General features: G+C 37.7%; 1 protein-coding gene across 1 annotated transcript in view; it reads right to left on the bottom strand.

The window, feature by feature from the left end:
- Mast2 (microtubule associated serine/threonine kinase 2) overlaps nt 1–18174 on the bottom strand; it is a 129962-nt gene that overhangs the window by 37679 nt on the left and 74109 nt on the right. The window contains 2 exon segments of the mRNA XM_048443944.3: nt 5557–5648; nt 17786–17980. Coding sequence (XP_048299901.3) covers nt 5557–5648; nt 17786–17980 — 287 coding nt within the window.

Raw genomic sequence — 18174 nt, 5'->3', positions numbered from 1 at the left:
GGTTAGGTTAATTGAGGTAGGAAGACCCATCCTTAATATAGTCAGGCCCATTTTATAAGCTTGGATTCTAGACTGCAGAAAAAGGAGAAAACAAACTGAGTATAAGCACTCATCACCCTGTCTCCTGATTACAGACAGAACCCAACTATGTTGTTTACAAGAAAGTACCTTTCAATATAAGAACACACACAGGTTAAAAGAAAGGGAATGGAGAAATATATACCACTAAAACACTAATTAAAAATAAAGCAAACAAAAAACCTGGTTAGATCTACTCATTTCAAATATCAGAGACAAAGAGAAGCATTAGATAATAATAAAGGATTCAAGAAGACATGAAGGGGATTACTCCAGTGGTAGCACACTTGGCCTAGCATAAGTTTAATACCTTGAACTTGTTTAAAAAACAACACATAGCAGCATTTTTAAAATAAAGATTTATTATTATTTTATGTGTGTGAGTGGTTTTGCCTGCCTGCATGTATGTATGTGTTCCACATGAATGCCTGGTGCCTGATGAAGCCAGAAAAAAAGATGTTAGATCCCCAAAAACACCTGAAGCCATCGTGGAGAAGGGCACAGCTGAGGACCAAATCTGGATGTTTTTAACCACTGAGTCATCTCTCCAACTCCAGTATGCCAAGCCTTAAAACTGTATTTGCCAAACAATAGAGCATCAAAACACATAAGGCAAAAATTAACAGAATCAGGAGTGATATAAGATGACATAACAGTTAGAAATTTGAATGTCCATCCAACAGAAATGGCGGCTCCAGGAGGCAGAAAACTACTGAAGACTTAGTCAAGCTCATCATACTAAATCCCATGGATATAAAATAACCATCTGTATACTTTTTCAAGAGACATCACATTCTTGGTAACAAAATATACCTCACCAAGCTAAAAAGAACAGAAATCATTTCATATCTTCTTAGAACAAATGAATTAAGTTAAAAAACAATAAAAGAAGATATCTGGAAAACTCTCTAAGTATTCATTATCTAATCCTCAAAATCCTTGAAAGTATTTTAAACAAAATAAAAATGAAAGCACAATTTATCAAAATTTGTGAGCTGCACAGTGAAATCAGTACTCTAAAGCACTGACATGTTAGATTAGACAATCCAAACTCATGTTCTAAATCTACACTTTTTGAAAGTAGGAAAAAAAGCAAATCAAATTAATAACTATTTAGGCAGAAGAAAAGTAATAAAATCTAGAGATATGATAAAATTAGAAACAAGAAATAGAGAAAAATTAACATAACCTAAAGTTGGGTATTTGAAAAGATAAAGCAATTGTCAAAGTAAGGTTGAGGAAGAGCACGTGAGAGAACACAAAAGACAGGGAGGAAGACAGACAAAATACTAGGATCAGGAATTGAGGGTTGGTTATCACTAAAAATCTCAAGAAATAAAAGTATTAATAAAAAATACTATGAAGAATTCTATGTCTGCAAATATCGTTATCTAATTTAAATGGACGAATTTTGTAAGACATAATCTGAAAAACTATTCCATATTAAGAAATAAGTAAAAGCCAAGCTGTGGTGGTGCACGCCTTTAACCCCAGCACTTGGGAAACAGGTGGATCTCTGGAAGTTCGAGGCCAGCCTGGTCTACAAGAGCTAGCTCCAGGCCAGGCTCCAAAACTAGAGAAACCTTGTCTTGAAACCTCCCCCCCCCGCCAAAAAAAAGGGAAAGAAACAGGTAATATGAACAAGTCTCAATCTACCAAAGAAATTGAATCAATAATAACCTTCCAAAATAGAAAGCACCAGTTCCAGACAGGTTCACTTGGTAAATTCAACCCAGACATTTCACAAAAAATTACACCCATTCTCATAAGCTTTTCCAGAAGAGTAAAGTGTAAAGAATACAACTCAGTTCATTCTGAAGCCAGCATTTACCTAATATACAAATTAGGAAAAACACAAAGATGAAAACCACAGACTATTATCTTTCAGGAACAAATGCAAAGCTACCAATAAATTATTAACAACTTCATCTAGCAATGCTTAAAAAGAACTGTACTCCATGACCAAGGAGGATTTCTCTCAGGAATGCAAGCTAGTTCAACACTTGAAGAAAACCAACAAAACGGGTATAGCAGCAGAAATGTTCTGCATGGTACTATAAGTGTGTTTAACGTGTTTCATCAGTAATAAACTGAAATGCAAAACTACTGTTTGGGTAGAAATAATATGACAGATAGGTTTACCAATTGCAACAAATGTACCATACTGGTAGGAAATACTGACAATAGAGTCTCTTCATGTGTGGGGACAGAGAATATGAGTTTTGCTATCAGCCTAAAACTAATCTAAAAAATAAGGATCACTTAAAAAAGACTAGGAGGTATAGTATGAGAAAATTCTAGGTTTGAACCCCAGTGTCTTGTCTGTCTCTCTTTCAACACCGCTTTCCAAATAAAACAAAACTAAGTAATGTCCATTTCCAGAAGTTCCTATAAAACCAATCTTACTAGAATTGTACCTGTTTATAAGATACTTAATACTATGGGCTAAAGAGATGGCTCAGCAGTTAAGATCTCATCGCGCTCTCCCAGGACTAGAGTTCAGTTCACAACACTAATCACTTGTAACTCCAGGCACAGCAGGAATCCGACATGGGTCTCTATGGGCACCTGTACTCACGTGCACATATTTAAACATAATTTAAAATAAAAAAGAGATACTTAATATTAAATTGAACTGTAAAGAATTTATTCAGTTACTTTCAAATTAACAAATCTTTATTACTCAAAAGAGCAAAGCAAATAGGACTTAGAATTTTCAGATGTATAAGATTTGACAATATAACTGATGTCAAGTTGGATCTGCATGGAACAACCAGTGCAGTTTCTCAACAGCATAAGTATAGTCTATATTCAACCACGGACTGAGCTTTCATGCCAATTCTTCTTCTATGCATTTTCTGCCACGGTTTGCAGAAAGATAATGATGCAAACATTTATGAAGTACTAGGCATGTTATAAATACTAAAGTTAAATATAAATATTAAAGTTCACAGACCCAGGAAGGCAGAAAAGACCATGTGGTGTCTTCAATAAAAGCCACTTAAGTAAAGAAGATTTAATCCTAAACTGTAAAAAAATCTACAGATAATCAGAGATAATCATCTCAGAGAGCAGCAGCCAGTAGTAATTACTTCCCAGTACTCACGTTTACAGCTATGTACAGGGTCTAGATGAGCTAAATTTAATTTTTATGTAATGGAAATACAGGTCAGACATACGTTGAAATTCTACAAAGTTCTAGAATAGGAGGGCTATTTCAAAAACCACTTAAAACAAAACAAAACAAACCAGGGAGATTTATAAAAAAAAAAAAAGAACGCTTTTCTTTATGAATATCTAATTCCCTGAAAACCCTTTATTGTTGGTGGTACCTTCGAAAGTGAGTTATTCAGATGAGCCCTTCCCTAAAGATGAAATTTAAATCAGAATCCCTCTCAGGTTATTGACATCTAATCAAACACTCAGTAAATCATGAACAAAAAGACAAAAGTACAAGACTGTATCAGTCTTAATGAGTTTGATATCCATCTGTTTCACTACTTAAGCACTTTTATTGTTCAAACACAAACAAAAGTCAGGCTTAGGATAATAGTACCAAAGGATTAGGAAATCCAAGAAGTGATCTTTGAATGACTTCCTAGCTTGCCTATCATTCTAAGTCTGCTCCATTTCCATTAACACTGTGTTAAGAGGTTCTGTTGTAAACACTACCACAATGAACTGTAGGGTACCAGAGCAATCCTTTCAGCAAAGGTAGGTCTGACCTTCATAGTACAGGCCTAGAATAAAGTACAGGCTAAGGCAAATGAGGTCTTCTGTCCCTCTCCTACGAAGGGACAACCTGAGTCGGTGCTAACCTAATTGTAAATATATATTTCTCTTAATCAAAAGCAAATAAATCAGCTGTTATAATAGGAATAAAAGTTCATATTCTAGATGGAGTTGAGACTGACTACACAAAGTCATTTGAGTCCTAATATGTAAAATCAATGTCAAAATGAAGCAAACATCTCTCATATTTTTCTTTCCTTTGAATTTTAACAGGGAAAATTAACAGGAATCTCACAAGCCAAGAAAACCCTGTTTGACCTGATTCTTGGGTATGGTAAGTATAGTGTAACAATTTTGTTCAAGATCAAAGCATTCTACCTTGCATGGAAGCTTCTTAAGCAGGAAGGTAAACAACTCAAAATAGCTTCAGGAAGTCCCTAAAACTGATCAGATCCACAGTCCTCCCTGCCAGAGTAAACAATAAAAGCTGTGAGTCCCTTAAACAAAGCTAAGCTATAAAAAAATGACTACCAAACTAGCCAAGCTACAATGAAAACTCTGAGACCAGACCAGCTGTCTAAAAGAAGCAAATACCCAGCTGAGCTGTCTGGAAGAGGTTTAGACCAACTTGGAAGGGATAATACTCTCCAACCTGTTGAATTGCCTGCAGGTTGTCCAGTGTGCTCTGGGCTCCCAGCCTTTATGAGCTGTCACCTGTGCTGGGGTGTAGCAAGAATCATAAAAACCCAGAGACAGACATTGGAGTTCAAGCTAAAGATCAGAAAAGCAAAGCAGCCAAGCCACTAGAGATCTTACCTCTATCAAAAGGTAAACAAAGGGGAGATCCTGCAATGCTTTCCACCAGCCTCAGACTCCACACTCCACTGAACTGCTGTCTCTTCCCCTTTATATTCTTCTCTCCGCCCGCTCCTGTCTCTACCTCCCTAGTTTAGGGATCAAAAGTGTGTGATTCCAAGTGCTGGGATCACGTTTGTGTGAGCTCTATTTCTCATTCAGTCAGATTCAGTGAAGCCCAGGGTGGCCTTGAACTCACAGATTATCTGTCTGCTCATCTCCAAAGTTCTGGGATTAAATGTGTGTGCCACTACTGCCTGGCATGTATGACTGACTAGTATAGCTGCTTTGCCCTCTGATCTTCAGGCAACCTTTATTTATTAAAACACAAATAACATAGTGTTGGTGATGCAGCTATCTCTGAGCCATTTCTACTCCTGTAAGTAACCCCAATACAACTCAATGGCTCACCCCTATGTGGGCTTTGGTGGTATTCATACTTTGGTCTGTCATAAAATTCCTATCTGTGGTAAGTAGATGTTGTGTCTCTCCAGAAAAAAAAAAATGTCATACAACAGTAGAACAAAATGCTACTGGATAATCATCATATGACCAAAGATAACTAAAGCTATATGTGGGAGAAAAAATTAGAACAGAGGTCATGGATCAAAAGACACAAGTGGCTTGAAGAGATGTACAAGATCAGAGGAATGTTGCAAGGGCAAGATGATATAATGAGTCAAAAACCCACTGTATACATTCTCCCACAGAAAGCAAGAAAGTCTATGAACTCTACATGCATTAGTCAGATAATGCTGAACCCAAAATGTGAGAAATAGGAAAGAAATGCATTAGTCAGATAATGCTGAACCCAAAATGTGAGAAATAGGAAAGAAACCTAGTATCTGTGGACGTGTTTTATCAAACTTTTGAAAACCTGTAATAACTTACCTGTGTGGCCATGGAGTGGGGAGTGTGGTCGTGGTAGTGTAGGTGACGTATTAGAGGTTACAATCAAGCTCTTGCGGTTACTTGTCCGGCAACTGCAATAAAAACAAAATGTCAGCTTTAACTCTGTCCAGGGCCTTGAGTAGTTGGTTATGGAGGCATGTGAGTAGCATGACTCTCTGGGTTGAACAAATTAGTGCTAATCTTTAGTGTTCAGCAATTACTATGTGAAACACTCAGACTTCATAATTCAGTGTGTTCTGCCTTGGAATAACTTTTGCCATTGCCCTGACTTTTGTCTTGATTAGCATTTTTCCAGGGTTAATTAAGTTTTCTTCCTGAGGATACTGAAGAACATCTCCAAGGGCAACAATCTTGTTCTAAACTATAAACTTAAATTTAGAAAGTAAACACATGTCAAAATATTATTTTATCATGCCGGGTGGTGGTGGCGTACACCTTTAGTCCCAGCACTCAGGAGGCAGGAGCAAGAGGATTTTTGTGAGTTCAAGGCCAGTCTGGTCTACAAGAGGTAGCTCCAGGACAGGCTTGAAAGCTACAGAGAAACCCTGTATTAAAAAACTTAAAAAAATTATCTAGGCTGGTGTAGGGCACTTGTCAAGCACATGAAAAGCCCTGAGTTTGACCCTCAGCATAAATTAATAAACAAGCAAATACACAAAAGATCCCAGTTTTATTTTGCAAATTCAGTGTTTTGTTATTAAAAAATGAAGGCAATTAACAGTCTGTTAAATTATTATTTTTGGAATGGTTAATTGATGAATTACTTAACATCCTCACTTAGGAGTTGGAAATTCAACAAAACAATTTCCTTACAAGCTAACAACAGACATTTCCTATGGTCAGAGAGAACCTCATCATGATTAAAAAGCCATTTTAAGCCACATTTGTTACTAAAAAGAGTTTATAGATGTATTGGAAAGTCAACCTATATTTTTAATGACACTAGAAAGAAACATTGAGAAGGAGAACGAAACAAGAAGGCATTAAGAACTCTGCTTCCCGTGCCAGCCTCAGGCCATCCACCTCCACTCGCCAATGGCTGACAGGATCATCAAGTGAGGCAGAGCAGGATCAAGACCAAAGCATGGTCAACAATAAAGTAATAAATGAAAAACAAACAAAACAACAAGATAAAAAGACTGGAAAAAATGAAAGCTGAAGATGGTGAAAATTATGTCATTTAAAAGCAGTCAATAATCATGCAAGAGTCTTCAATGATCCCAGAGGGCTAGTAAAGGTTAGAGGCTGCATAGAGATCTTCAGCAGAGACTAGGAAGTGAGAAAGACTTAGAAGAAGCTGATAGGTATAGAGAAGCATGAACAGTACTGGATCCGTGATTTCGAAGTCTGCAACTTTTCTGCACAGGTTCTTGGCCTTGCTTACCAATGAGTTCATCTTAAAAATAAAGACATTTTTAAACTCTCATTTTGCCACTGAGAGTAATCAATATAGATGTGTATTAAATAAACTACTTTTTACATACTAGGCACTGTTTCAGGTGCCAGGACGGCAGTAAGGAATGAAGTCTATAACCTATAACTAGAATAAACACACCTATGGAAAAAGAGAAAACAGGAAAAAAGAGAACGAGAAAGAAGTGGTGAAGAAGAGAAAGAAAAAGGAAATGAGATTGTACTGGGAGTGGGAACAGTTGTACATAGCGAAGATTTGACTCTTGAGAGGAAATCCTGAGATCTGAACATTATGAAAGACACAAGATCCCAGAGAATGGTAAGGGTGTAGAGAAAGAAGGTAATTGCTATGCTTAAATACTTTGTATGTCTCTTCCAAAAATTAATTCACATACTGCTCTCAAACAGTCAATCCCCTTTCTCTCATATGCCAACTCTGTTTTTCATTGGACAAACGATAGTCAGCAGAAACACTCAGTATGGTTGAGTACTTCCTTTGCAGTGCAGAAGCTTTTCAGTTTGGTGGATTCCTATTCCTTATTTTGCATTTGTGGGCTGAGCTTTTGCTCTGATACCTAAAAAAGCCCACAGGCAGAACTAAGAGGATCACAAGTTATAGGCAACCTGGGCTATATTACAAGGCTCTGGTGAGATGGCACTGTGCTTAAGAGCACTTGCTGTCTGTCCTTCCAGAGTTTCTGAGTTCAGTTCCCAGCACTCACATCATGTGGTTCTTAACTGCCTGGAACGCTAGCTCCAAATGAAATCCAATGCCTTCTCTGGGGCCCCTGGAGAAACTTGTGTACCGGTGGCATTATAGACACATAAGCAAATTTGCGTGGGGGGAACTTTTATCAAAAATAAATTAAAACAAACACAAACAATTACTTAAATAAAGCCCCTTAGGACAAAGGCAAGTGATAACAGAAGCAAATCTGAATGATTGCAAAAAGAAGCCACTAGGAATATACATACATACCAACCTCCTGTTCCTCTTAGAATACTTTTAATGACCATTTTTAAGGAATTCTGATTATCTTGGGGTTCATACCATCAGAGGTAGAGAGAAGAAATATAGAGGTATGCTGCTTCAAAGCTCTTACATTAAATATCATAGTATGAGGGTAAACTATGATAACGTTCACTTTTATTAATGCAACATATTATAAAAAAAGAAAGGAAAGAAAAGAAAAGAAAAGAAAAGAAAAGAAAAGAAAAGAAAAGAAAAGAAAAGAGAGCTGGATGAGATGCCTCAGTGGGTAAAGGGCTTGCTACCATATCAAACAAGATAACCTGAGTTAAATCCCCGGGTTTCACAGGCAAAGGAAAGAACTGACTCTTATAAGTTGTCCTCTGACCTCCACGTGTATGATATGACACAAATATGCCTGTGCTCACACACAATAGCAAATGCAATTAGAAATATTTTAAATAAAAAAGTTGTCAACAAAGGAAATAAAATGGACTCACAAAAGAAGTACAGTGTGTCTAAGTGTACTTAGATAGTAATACTAATCCAAGCTAAACCAATAACTGCATTAAGTATCAGTGTTCTAAATAATGTATTTATCATCAATTAAGCAGAGATTATCAAAATGGATGAAACAGCAGAACTCAACAATATGTTGTTATTTGTGATAGCCAAACAAAACAAAAACCCATACCCACTGATGCCTGAATGATAAACCATAGTTCACAAACCATTCTACTCAATGGAAGATTACTCAGCAATAGCAAGAAAGAAATTGTTGACTCAAACAACAGATGAACCTAAAAAAAGAAAAATCACTGCTTCAAGGCTGCTACAACTGACATTACCTTTGCTTATAATATCTGCCCCAGAGAGCACCTGAGCTTGGCCCCCTACCTCCTTCAGGTCTTTGTTCAATATATTCTTAATGTATTTCCCCCTAAGCCAGCCAGTGGTCTCAACTTTCCTAATGCTGCGACCCCTTAATATCTCATATTTTGGTGAACCCCCAGCCATAAAAAATTATTTTTGTTGGTACTTCATAACTGTAATTTTGCTACTGTTATGAATTGTGATGTAAATCTGTGTTTTCTAATGGTCTTAGGTGACCCCTATGAAAGGGTCATTTGACCACAAAGGGGTCATAACCCACAGGTTGAGAACTACTGCCCTAAGCATTCCATTTAAAATTGTACCCCTCCCAAACTCTGTACTTCTTTCCTGATACTGTTTTCTCTACAGTACTTACCGTTATCATGACACTAAATATTTTACACATCTATTTTGCTGTGTTTCCATTAGTCCTTCTAAGACTCTGAAGGACAGTGACTTTTATGTTTGTTTTGTTTACTGCATGTTGCTAAAGGCCTAGAACAATATAAGGTAGGCTCTCAAAAATTTACTAAATGAATAAATTAATGATTATGATTTGTTATAAGTACTAAAGACAATATGTTTACCTATTACATGTAAATCAAATTATATCCAAACTTACTATGTATAAAAATGAAAATCTCATGAAACTTAAGGGATCCTTAACTGATTTGAACTACATCTGCTTTTTTAAACTTTAAAATATAATGCACCAAAGATCATATTTCTAGGCCACACGCCTTTTAACAAAGGTACACATAATCTTACTTGGCTGATTTGTTAACGGCTACAAGAGGGAGAAGAAAGGTCAGACACTCTAGAACTGACGCTACGATCAGCTGAGATCCAAAACAAGAAACGGGCTAACTTTTCCCTTTCAATAGGCTCTAGCTATTTCCCCAGGATCAGAAGAGGATCTTTACTCTTTCATCTCAAGAAAGAAAGTACTTGGTGTCTGAGGAGTCAGATATACTAACTCGACTGCTGACAAGTAACGAAAAGTTCACTGAGCTGATGTTCTGCTGCTAACTACAAAACTCTGGCCAGTCAAGAAGGAAGCCTGTCATTTCATCTTACATGCCTCATTGTGGTCATCTCAATGGACAGTGGGAGCAGGATCTCAGGTACCCACACAGTCGCTGAAACATCACAAAATTGTAAAGCAACACACTGTGGATAGGATACTTGGTTTCAGATTCCGTAAACACTTCCGAATTTCCAATGCTAGAGGTCTAGCTCCCATTTGAGTGCTTGGCTAGTTCCTTGGGGTCAGGAAAACACTACTTCTGTTTCATTCAATGCAAATATGGTAGAGAACCAGGAGCAATTTCAAGCCAAGCATTTCCAGATACTGTTTCATAGTATAACCAAGATGATGTTCTTGTTAAGACCAAGATACAAGCATACACCTTTTCTTGCCAATAAAGGGAGATAGTATTACTTAAACATTACATAGTAATAATTATCACTGATGCATTCTATTTCTCTTACACAAATTACTTCAATATTCTCTCTCTCATTTATCCTCTTTTCTACTTCTACTCTATTCCTAACACAAGCACCAAACTAGTGACCTCTTTAAAGTATAAATTATATGACTTCACTCCTCTTCTTAAGATCTTCCAAAGACTACTGATTCTAAATAGAAACAAGTAGCTGATAGGTACAATGTGTTAACTAACTGCTCCCTTTACCCAGAATGCCCTTCTTTTTTAGCAATACATGGCAAAATCTCCTTACTCCTTTAAAACTCCTCAAATGCTATTTTCCCCCATTTCCCTATACGACAATAGGATCTACTTTCCTTTATCTTTACTTCCCAGGAGCAGTTACCATCTTCTGACATATTACACAAACAAACAAATTTGTTAGGAATTATGTCTACTTCTTCTCCTCTACAATAATCACCAAGAGACATCCCTGTCATATATAAACAGTGGCTCCAGCATGGTCAATTTTTCTATTTTCTTTTTCAAGACAAGTGTAGGCTTAATTAAGGAAGTCCATGAGAGCCCAGAATAAAGGATAACAAATATTTATTTGGGAAACACAATAAAGGTAGAGAGCCACTGAGGTCCTCTGCTCTGTGGGCACTGGGAGCTACAAATAAAACTCAGACCAGACAAGAGAGCAAGCATGCTTCATATCTGTGCTTATCAGTCCACACATAGTTCCTTAGAACACGCCCTAATGGGCATGTACCCAAAAAGCTATTGGCTGAATGAATTCCCACAACACTGCCCCTTTTGTCTAAATAAGAAGGTTCTAAACCTAATACAAACTAAATACAATAAGAACAATATCAAATATTGTCTAGGAGAAAGAAAAGGCAAAAACATACAGAAAAATAGAACTTCAACCAACATGAACAACATCAAGCAAGAAACACATGCTAAATGTCCAGTCTAAGGTAATTAGCAAATAACAGAGATTATTTCAATAGCTGTCTTATCCTGAGGAGTCTAAGTCTCATACTAAAAATGTCTTACCTAAGTTATGAAAGCAAAGTAGCTATGATCATCCAGTTTTCAACCCCATCAAAGACCCAAGAAGGAAATCAATATTACCTGAGCAAGTAGGAATTGCAAGCAAGCGACTTCCAAAAGATTTAAGAAATGACAGAGACAATCACCCAAAGTCTCTTTTGCAACGCTGAGGCAACCAACTTTGGCTAAGGCCTAGAGAAAGACCATTTTCAGAAGCAAGAAATTTAAAAGACTGTCCTACCCTGTCTTGGCAAGGTTCAGCAGTTATTTTTGTTTGTATCCTACTTGTCCAGTTTGGATAGTGTGCATATTGTCAGTAGTTGAGACAAGGGCAATTCTTTGCCCAAAGGCTGGTTTTGACAAGACAAGCTCCACATGGAGTGTCTTTGGTGCACAACATTCTCTTGTGAATAGATAGGTACTGCCAGAAGCAATCATGTTTCACATTGATAGTACCCTGAGTTATATGTATGTGGAGTACATTCCTGTGCATCTAGAGAACCTGACCAACATAATTAAAAATATGACAAATGTGGTTGACTACTAACCTGTAATCCTTAATACTTTTATAGCTTAAAGACTAAAGCTTCACATTATAAAATATGAACACTCTTTAAACAGAGGTCCAGCAATGAGGACAATGACCTCGAATTGTAAATATATATATATGCATATATATGTATATGTGTGTGTATATATATATATATACCTTCATCAAAGATAGAAATGTACAGTGTGGTATGATAAATTTCTAAAATTACATCAATATAAAAATATCTTAAGCAGAGGTAGAAATATACAATATGACAAAATAACTTTACATTTGTGTACAAATATTATAAATATTAAAAACAGAAATAGGAGCATGCTCAATATAACAAACATAATTTTAATTTGTATCAATATACAAACTATCTTAGACAGGAATAAAGATAATTTTATATATGTATCAATACACAAGAATCTATACCAATATAAATTGTTTATAACAATAGTTCACAAGTAGATATACTAATCTATTATCCCATCCTACCCATTCCTCTTTTGTTTTCTTTTCCAAAGAGAGATTCCTGATCCTACTTTATATTCAACCCCCAACCTTACAACCAACCCCTAACAGATGACAATTATTTTCAGCCGTTAAGCAACCTCATGGTGACTAAGTTCTGCCCTACATTGGGTGCCAAAATGTATGCTTAATTAAGGAAGTCCACTAGAACCTGGAATAAAGGATAATAAGTATTTATTTGGGAAAAACAGTAAGAGTACAGCACAACCATGGTCCTCTGCTCTATGGGCGCTGGGAACTGCGAATAGAACTCAGACCACCAGCCAAGAGAGCAGGCACGCTTCCCATCTCCCCTTAAAAGTCTGCACATAGTAACTTGGATACTGGTACACAAAAGGCTATTGGCTAAATAAATCCCCACAACTGACAGGGTTTCTCTGTGTAGCTCTGGCTGTCCTCGAACTCAGAGATCTGTCTTGTTAGTTTTTCTAATCATAAACAAATTAATGTATATTCATAACGACAGGTAGCCAGAGTCCTCCCCACTCAACAGGCTACCAATCAGAGAATTGTGGAGGGAAGGGCTTTACTATAAGCCCTAAATACTTTTGCTCAAAGGCTTGTGGCATCTCTCCTTGAATTAAGCTGTCCATTAGAAATTCTTATTTTAACAAAACTGAGATTAAATAGCGCCTTCATTCTCTATTTAACAGGGGCTGGAAGTATCGCTAAGGAGTTAAGAGTGCTAACTGCTTTTGCAGAGGACAACCGTATTAGGTATCTTCAGCTCCAGGGGATCTTCCTTCCAGTAATGCCTTCTGTAGGCATCCTCACACCCATGTACACCCTGTCCTCTCCCCAACACACATATGATAGAAGGATATTATTTAAAGATAGGGAACTGTCTGAAAAGGACGGGAAACTTGCAGAATAAGCACTATAATTGCTCCAGTTCACTACCTTGAGAATATTTCTAGGAAGCAACACATGAAGGGGTATGCAAAAGAGCCCAAAAATCTCTAAATTGAGGAGACAGAATTTGGAGAGGCTAAGTTGGCTAGAATTTTCAAGACAGAGTACCAGAAGGAAGAGAGCTACAGAAAGAACTATGGAAATCTGCAAAGCAAAGTTGGGTACCTCCCAAGGCTTTAACTGAGTACTAATCACTGAAAGAAAATAAGGAAACTGCTAGAGAAATCAAGGAGTTGGCATGCTCCTCCACCTAACACACAGTCACAACACTCCACATTTCCAGCTGATTGTAAAAACTTCAATGCATAGAACTCAAGCAGAATACTCAGAAGTATTTTTGAAAAGGGGGAAATGCGTTCCAAATTCTGTTTAAGTCATACCAAAGACTAAAAGTAATTCCTAAAAACATCCAATGGTTTAATAAGTACATCCCAGAATCTTAAGACTGTTTAAAGAAACACAAAAATATTCTGTAAACAATCAAAACCATCTTGTCACACACTGACCTAGAATTTTACACTGAGTAGGAAAAAAAAAAAGAAATAAAACACTAATACAGTGAACAAACATGCAAACAAGTCTACCAAACACCAGCAAATTTCACATTACCATTATGTCGATCAATGTAAGATACTGTTAAGGTTGTGTTACCAATCCAAGAAGACCAGACCCACATTATACTGTGTGTGTCATTCAACTCATTGCCTGTGCCAAGCCCACACACAGGAAGAGGTGCCTGAAGGAAGGGTCAGGCTCCTGGCACTGTCCAATGTCTTACAGCATCCTAAGACCTGCAGATTTTGATCTCCAAAATCAAATTACGTAATTTAAATCTGAACACCCTGGAAGTAAAAATTACTTAACCATTTGACTTCTCAGTTAATTTTTCTAGTAGAAAGCTCTGCATATAGATTTTAATCAATCAATCTTCCTTTAGAAACTTTCACCCCCAACTGGCTTCCAAGATACCTTTGTGGTTCTAAGCAATTACTCACCCATCTTTACTCTGCTAGATCTTCATTATCTCCCTGCTCTCTCAAAGTCAAATTACTGACTTAGTCCTTTGACATGTTTTCATTTTCTATCAACAGGAACTCACAGATGACTTCATAAGTCACTAATATGCTCTTAATTGCTAATTATATTACCTGTTACCCAGATTTTGCTTCTCTCTCATTGACTATGTAACTATCTATCCTGAAATTTTTCAATCAGTTATCAAACTTCAATTTAATAATAGATCCCTGGATTTCATTATCTGGCCAACCAGCTTAGTTGAATATATAAGCTTGAGGTTAAGCTTATGTCTTAAAACAATGAGAATGGCTGAAGCAGACACCCAACACCTACCTCTGGCCTTCACATGAAAGTGTATGTATGCATATTTGCACACTCATATGCATGGATCCTCACAAATAGATATACTACACAAATACAAACAACAAAGAACAAGGGTACCTATCTTACCTAGATAATGCCACTAGCATTTTAACTATAGCCAGAGTGATAATTTTAATTACATTTATTTTTGTTTTACACACTTGTGGTGGTCAAAGGATTATGCTGAATTACTTTCAGGTAGTCAGATCTTTCCTTTCCACCATGTGAGTTCTGGGGGGCTGACAACAGATCTTCAGGGTTGGCTGCAAGTACCTTTACAAACTGAGCCATCTCCCCCACTCTCCTTTAATGACTTTTGAGATAAAATATCATGTAGGCTAGAGTGACCTGTATGTACATACTCACTATGTACCTAGGTTGGCCTGGAACTCCTGGTCCTCCTTGTTCCCAATTCCCAAGTGCTGAGATTTCAGAATTGTGTCACCATGCCTGACTCAGAGGAACTTATATATACATAAATTCTTGTGTTTTAAACACTTCATGTCTACTCACCTCACTCAACATAAAAACAAATACACATACAATGGCTCCACTTAATCTGATCAGCTCCATATTACTCCTTGGACCTCATTTCACAGTATTTCTCACTTAGTATATGCCACACCAGCTTCATGGAACCTTGATGCACAAATCACATAGGAAGAGAGCTCTTAGACCAGCGGTTCTTTCTCAACCTGTAGGTCATAACCCCTTTGGGGGTCGAACCACCCTTTTACAGGGGTAACATATCAGATATCCTGTTATTACATTACAATTTATAATTCATAGTTATGAAGTAGCAACTAAATAATTTTATGTTTGGGGATTACTACAACATGAGGAACTGTATTTTTTTGTTGTTGATTTTTAGAAGAAGAGTTTCTCAGCTTAACAGCCCTGGCTGTCCTAGAACTTGCTTTGTAGACCAGGTTAGCCTTGAACTCACAGAGATCTACCTGCTTCTGCCTCTCCTGTGCTGGGATTAAAGATGTGCTCCACTAAACCCAGCCAAGGAACTGTATTAAAGGGTCACCGCATTAGGAAGGTTGAGAACCACTGTCTTAGACTGTGGAGGCCCAAAAATGTGAGCCTATTTCCACCTTGACCAAAGATTAGAGAGATGGAACTTACCTCTATTCCTTCAAGGTTACTGTCTGTTTCTACCTCAAACAAAGGTCCCACCTAGATTTAGACCAGAGATGTCTGCTCTTGTCAACAGGTGTGGCTAATATCTAAACCGTGTATCTCAGGAATAGAGGAGATAAGTTTCTACTCCAAATAAAAGTCTCAGGATCCAACTAAGTGCCAGCTTCCTAAAGGATATGACAATGGATTCCACCTGGGAGTGGCTTGCATATAGAATGTTTTGGTTTGTTGTGTGAGCATGACTTGTTTTGTTCTGGAACACAATGTTTAACTAAGAATGTAGTGCACAACTTTCAACTGGTCTGTCCATTTCCTTGTATCATGTTCATGCAGTTTTTTAATCTTACTCCTACCTTTGATGATCAGGGGTATTTTAAACTAAACAAGCGCAGTTTCAGTATTCACTGGAACTCCCTCCCAGTACTATCCTATGTTTTCTGTTTTATTACTTTATTCCTTGAACTCTTTACTTATTTTTCTGATCCCCATGCCCCTACCCTAGCAAGAGGTACTTTTGTCGAGGCTGGTCCCTGACAAATGGCAGCCCAAAGTGGCACAGTTGCTGACACTAGACCAAGTCCTTGGCATGTAACACTGCCTCAGTTTCAACACTCTTCCTTTAAAAACTTCAGCAGAGTTCTGTGGCATCTTCTTTTTTGTTTGCATATTTGCTGTTTTGTTTTTTAGAAACAGGGTTTTTCTATCCTGTGTAGTACAAATAATAAAAACAGACATTGGGGTTCAAGCTGAAGATCAGAAAAGCAAAGCAGTCAAGCCACTAGAGATCTTACCTCTACCAAGGCTCAGACAAACAAAGGGGAGATCCTGCAATGCTTTCCACCAGCCTCAGACTCCACACTCCACTGAGTTGCTGTCTCTTCCCCTTTATATTCCTCTCTGCCCAGCCACATCGCTCCTGTCTCTACCTCTCTAGTGCAGGGATCAAAAGTGTGTGATTCCAAGTGCTGGGATCACGTTTGTGTGAGCTCTATTTCTCATTCAGATTCAATCAGATGAAGCCCAGGGTGGCCTTGAACTCACAGATTATCTGTCTGCCTCTGTCTTCAGGGTTCTGTGTGACTGACTAGTATGGCTGCTTTGCCCTCTGATCTTCAGGCAACCTTTATTTATTAAAACACAAATAGTATACTACTATAGTCCTGGAACTCGCTCTGAAGATGGTTTTGTCTCAAACTCAGTGCTGGGATTAAAGGCATGTCCCACCACCACCTGGCCCTACTTCTTTGAAGTCTTTTCTACTGTCAATACACTGAGAATGGTCAAGCAAGGTCTTCATATTTCTACTCCATCTATCCTGCTACTATGTTTTATATTCACTCATTAACTCTGTCCCCTTCCACTATAACCTAATTTCTCTGAGGATAGGGACGTCATCATTTTGAAGTCACTGCTTTGTCTCCTAACCCTAATAGCATATATTCAAACAGTGCTGGATATACAAAAAGGAAAGAGGTAGAAGGAGAGCTATTTTCATCAGTTGGAACAAATCATTTCGCCTGTTTTTAGTCTTAAGTGTGTGTATTTAACATTTTTTTAAATTTTTCTGAATCTTTTGTCTGCATGCTTGCTTGATCCCTTGGAACTAGGGTTAGAGTTGTGAGCTGCCATGTGGGTGCTGGGAATCAAAGTCGGGTCCTCCACAACAACAGTGCTCTTAACTCCTGATCCACCTCTCTAAGTCCTATACTCAGATATTTCTGCTATATAACATATGGACGAGTTATGAGGTAGTCACAGGGTTAGGGTGCCCACAAAACTACTTATTACCTATACGCTACTCTACGTTCTTCAGAAATCTGAATATAGTAGAGATCCATGAAACACTTTTCCAGCCTCTTACCAAATTCTTCCCACTACTAAGAAGCAGAGTACAAACTTCATCTATGAGACCAGAAGCAACTGCCAATAACCAAATCAATTCATTGCAGGCTTCCTTACCTCCACTGCAGTGTACGGCTGGAACAGGGACTGCAGGGGCTGCTGTGAGCTTGAGGGTTCAAGAAAAAGACAAGAGGAGAAGTAGCCAGCACACAATCAGCACTAAATGGGACTTTAGCCAGGGAGAAAACTGGAGCCGATGAGGGTGAGAACATGTGCTGACTTAAATCGGCTCCTCGGCAAAGAGTAGAGATTCTGACAGGGTATCAGAGTAAAAACAAAACAAAACAAAAACAAAAACAGGGTCAGTGTTAATTTCTCCAGCAAAAAGATGCATATTCAAAGTGAATTAAGTTTAAGCAAGAGGCTTAAGAAAAGTAAGTGGTTAAAAATCACTTGCAAATAAATATTCTACATCAGTACCAATGTTGGCAAACAGCACACAGACT

This window comes from Myodes glareolus, chromosome 3, assembly GCF_982192425.1.
Source record: "Myodes glareolus chromosome 3, mMyoGla1.1, whole genome shotgun sequence".
Classification (NCBI taxonomy): domain Eukaryota; kingdom Metazoa; phylum Chordata; class Mammalia; order Rodentia; family Cricetidae; genus Myodes; species Myodes glareolus.
Note: the sequence above shows the minus strand (reverse complement) of the source record. Positions and strands in the feature narration are given on the sequence as shown.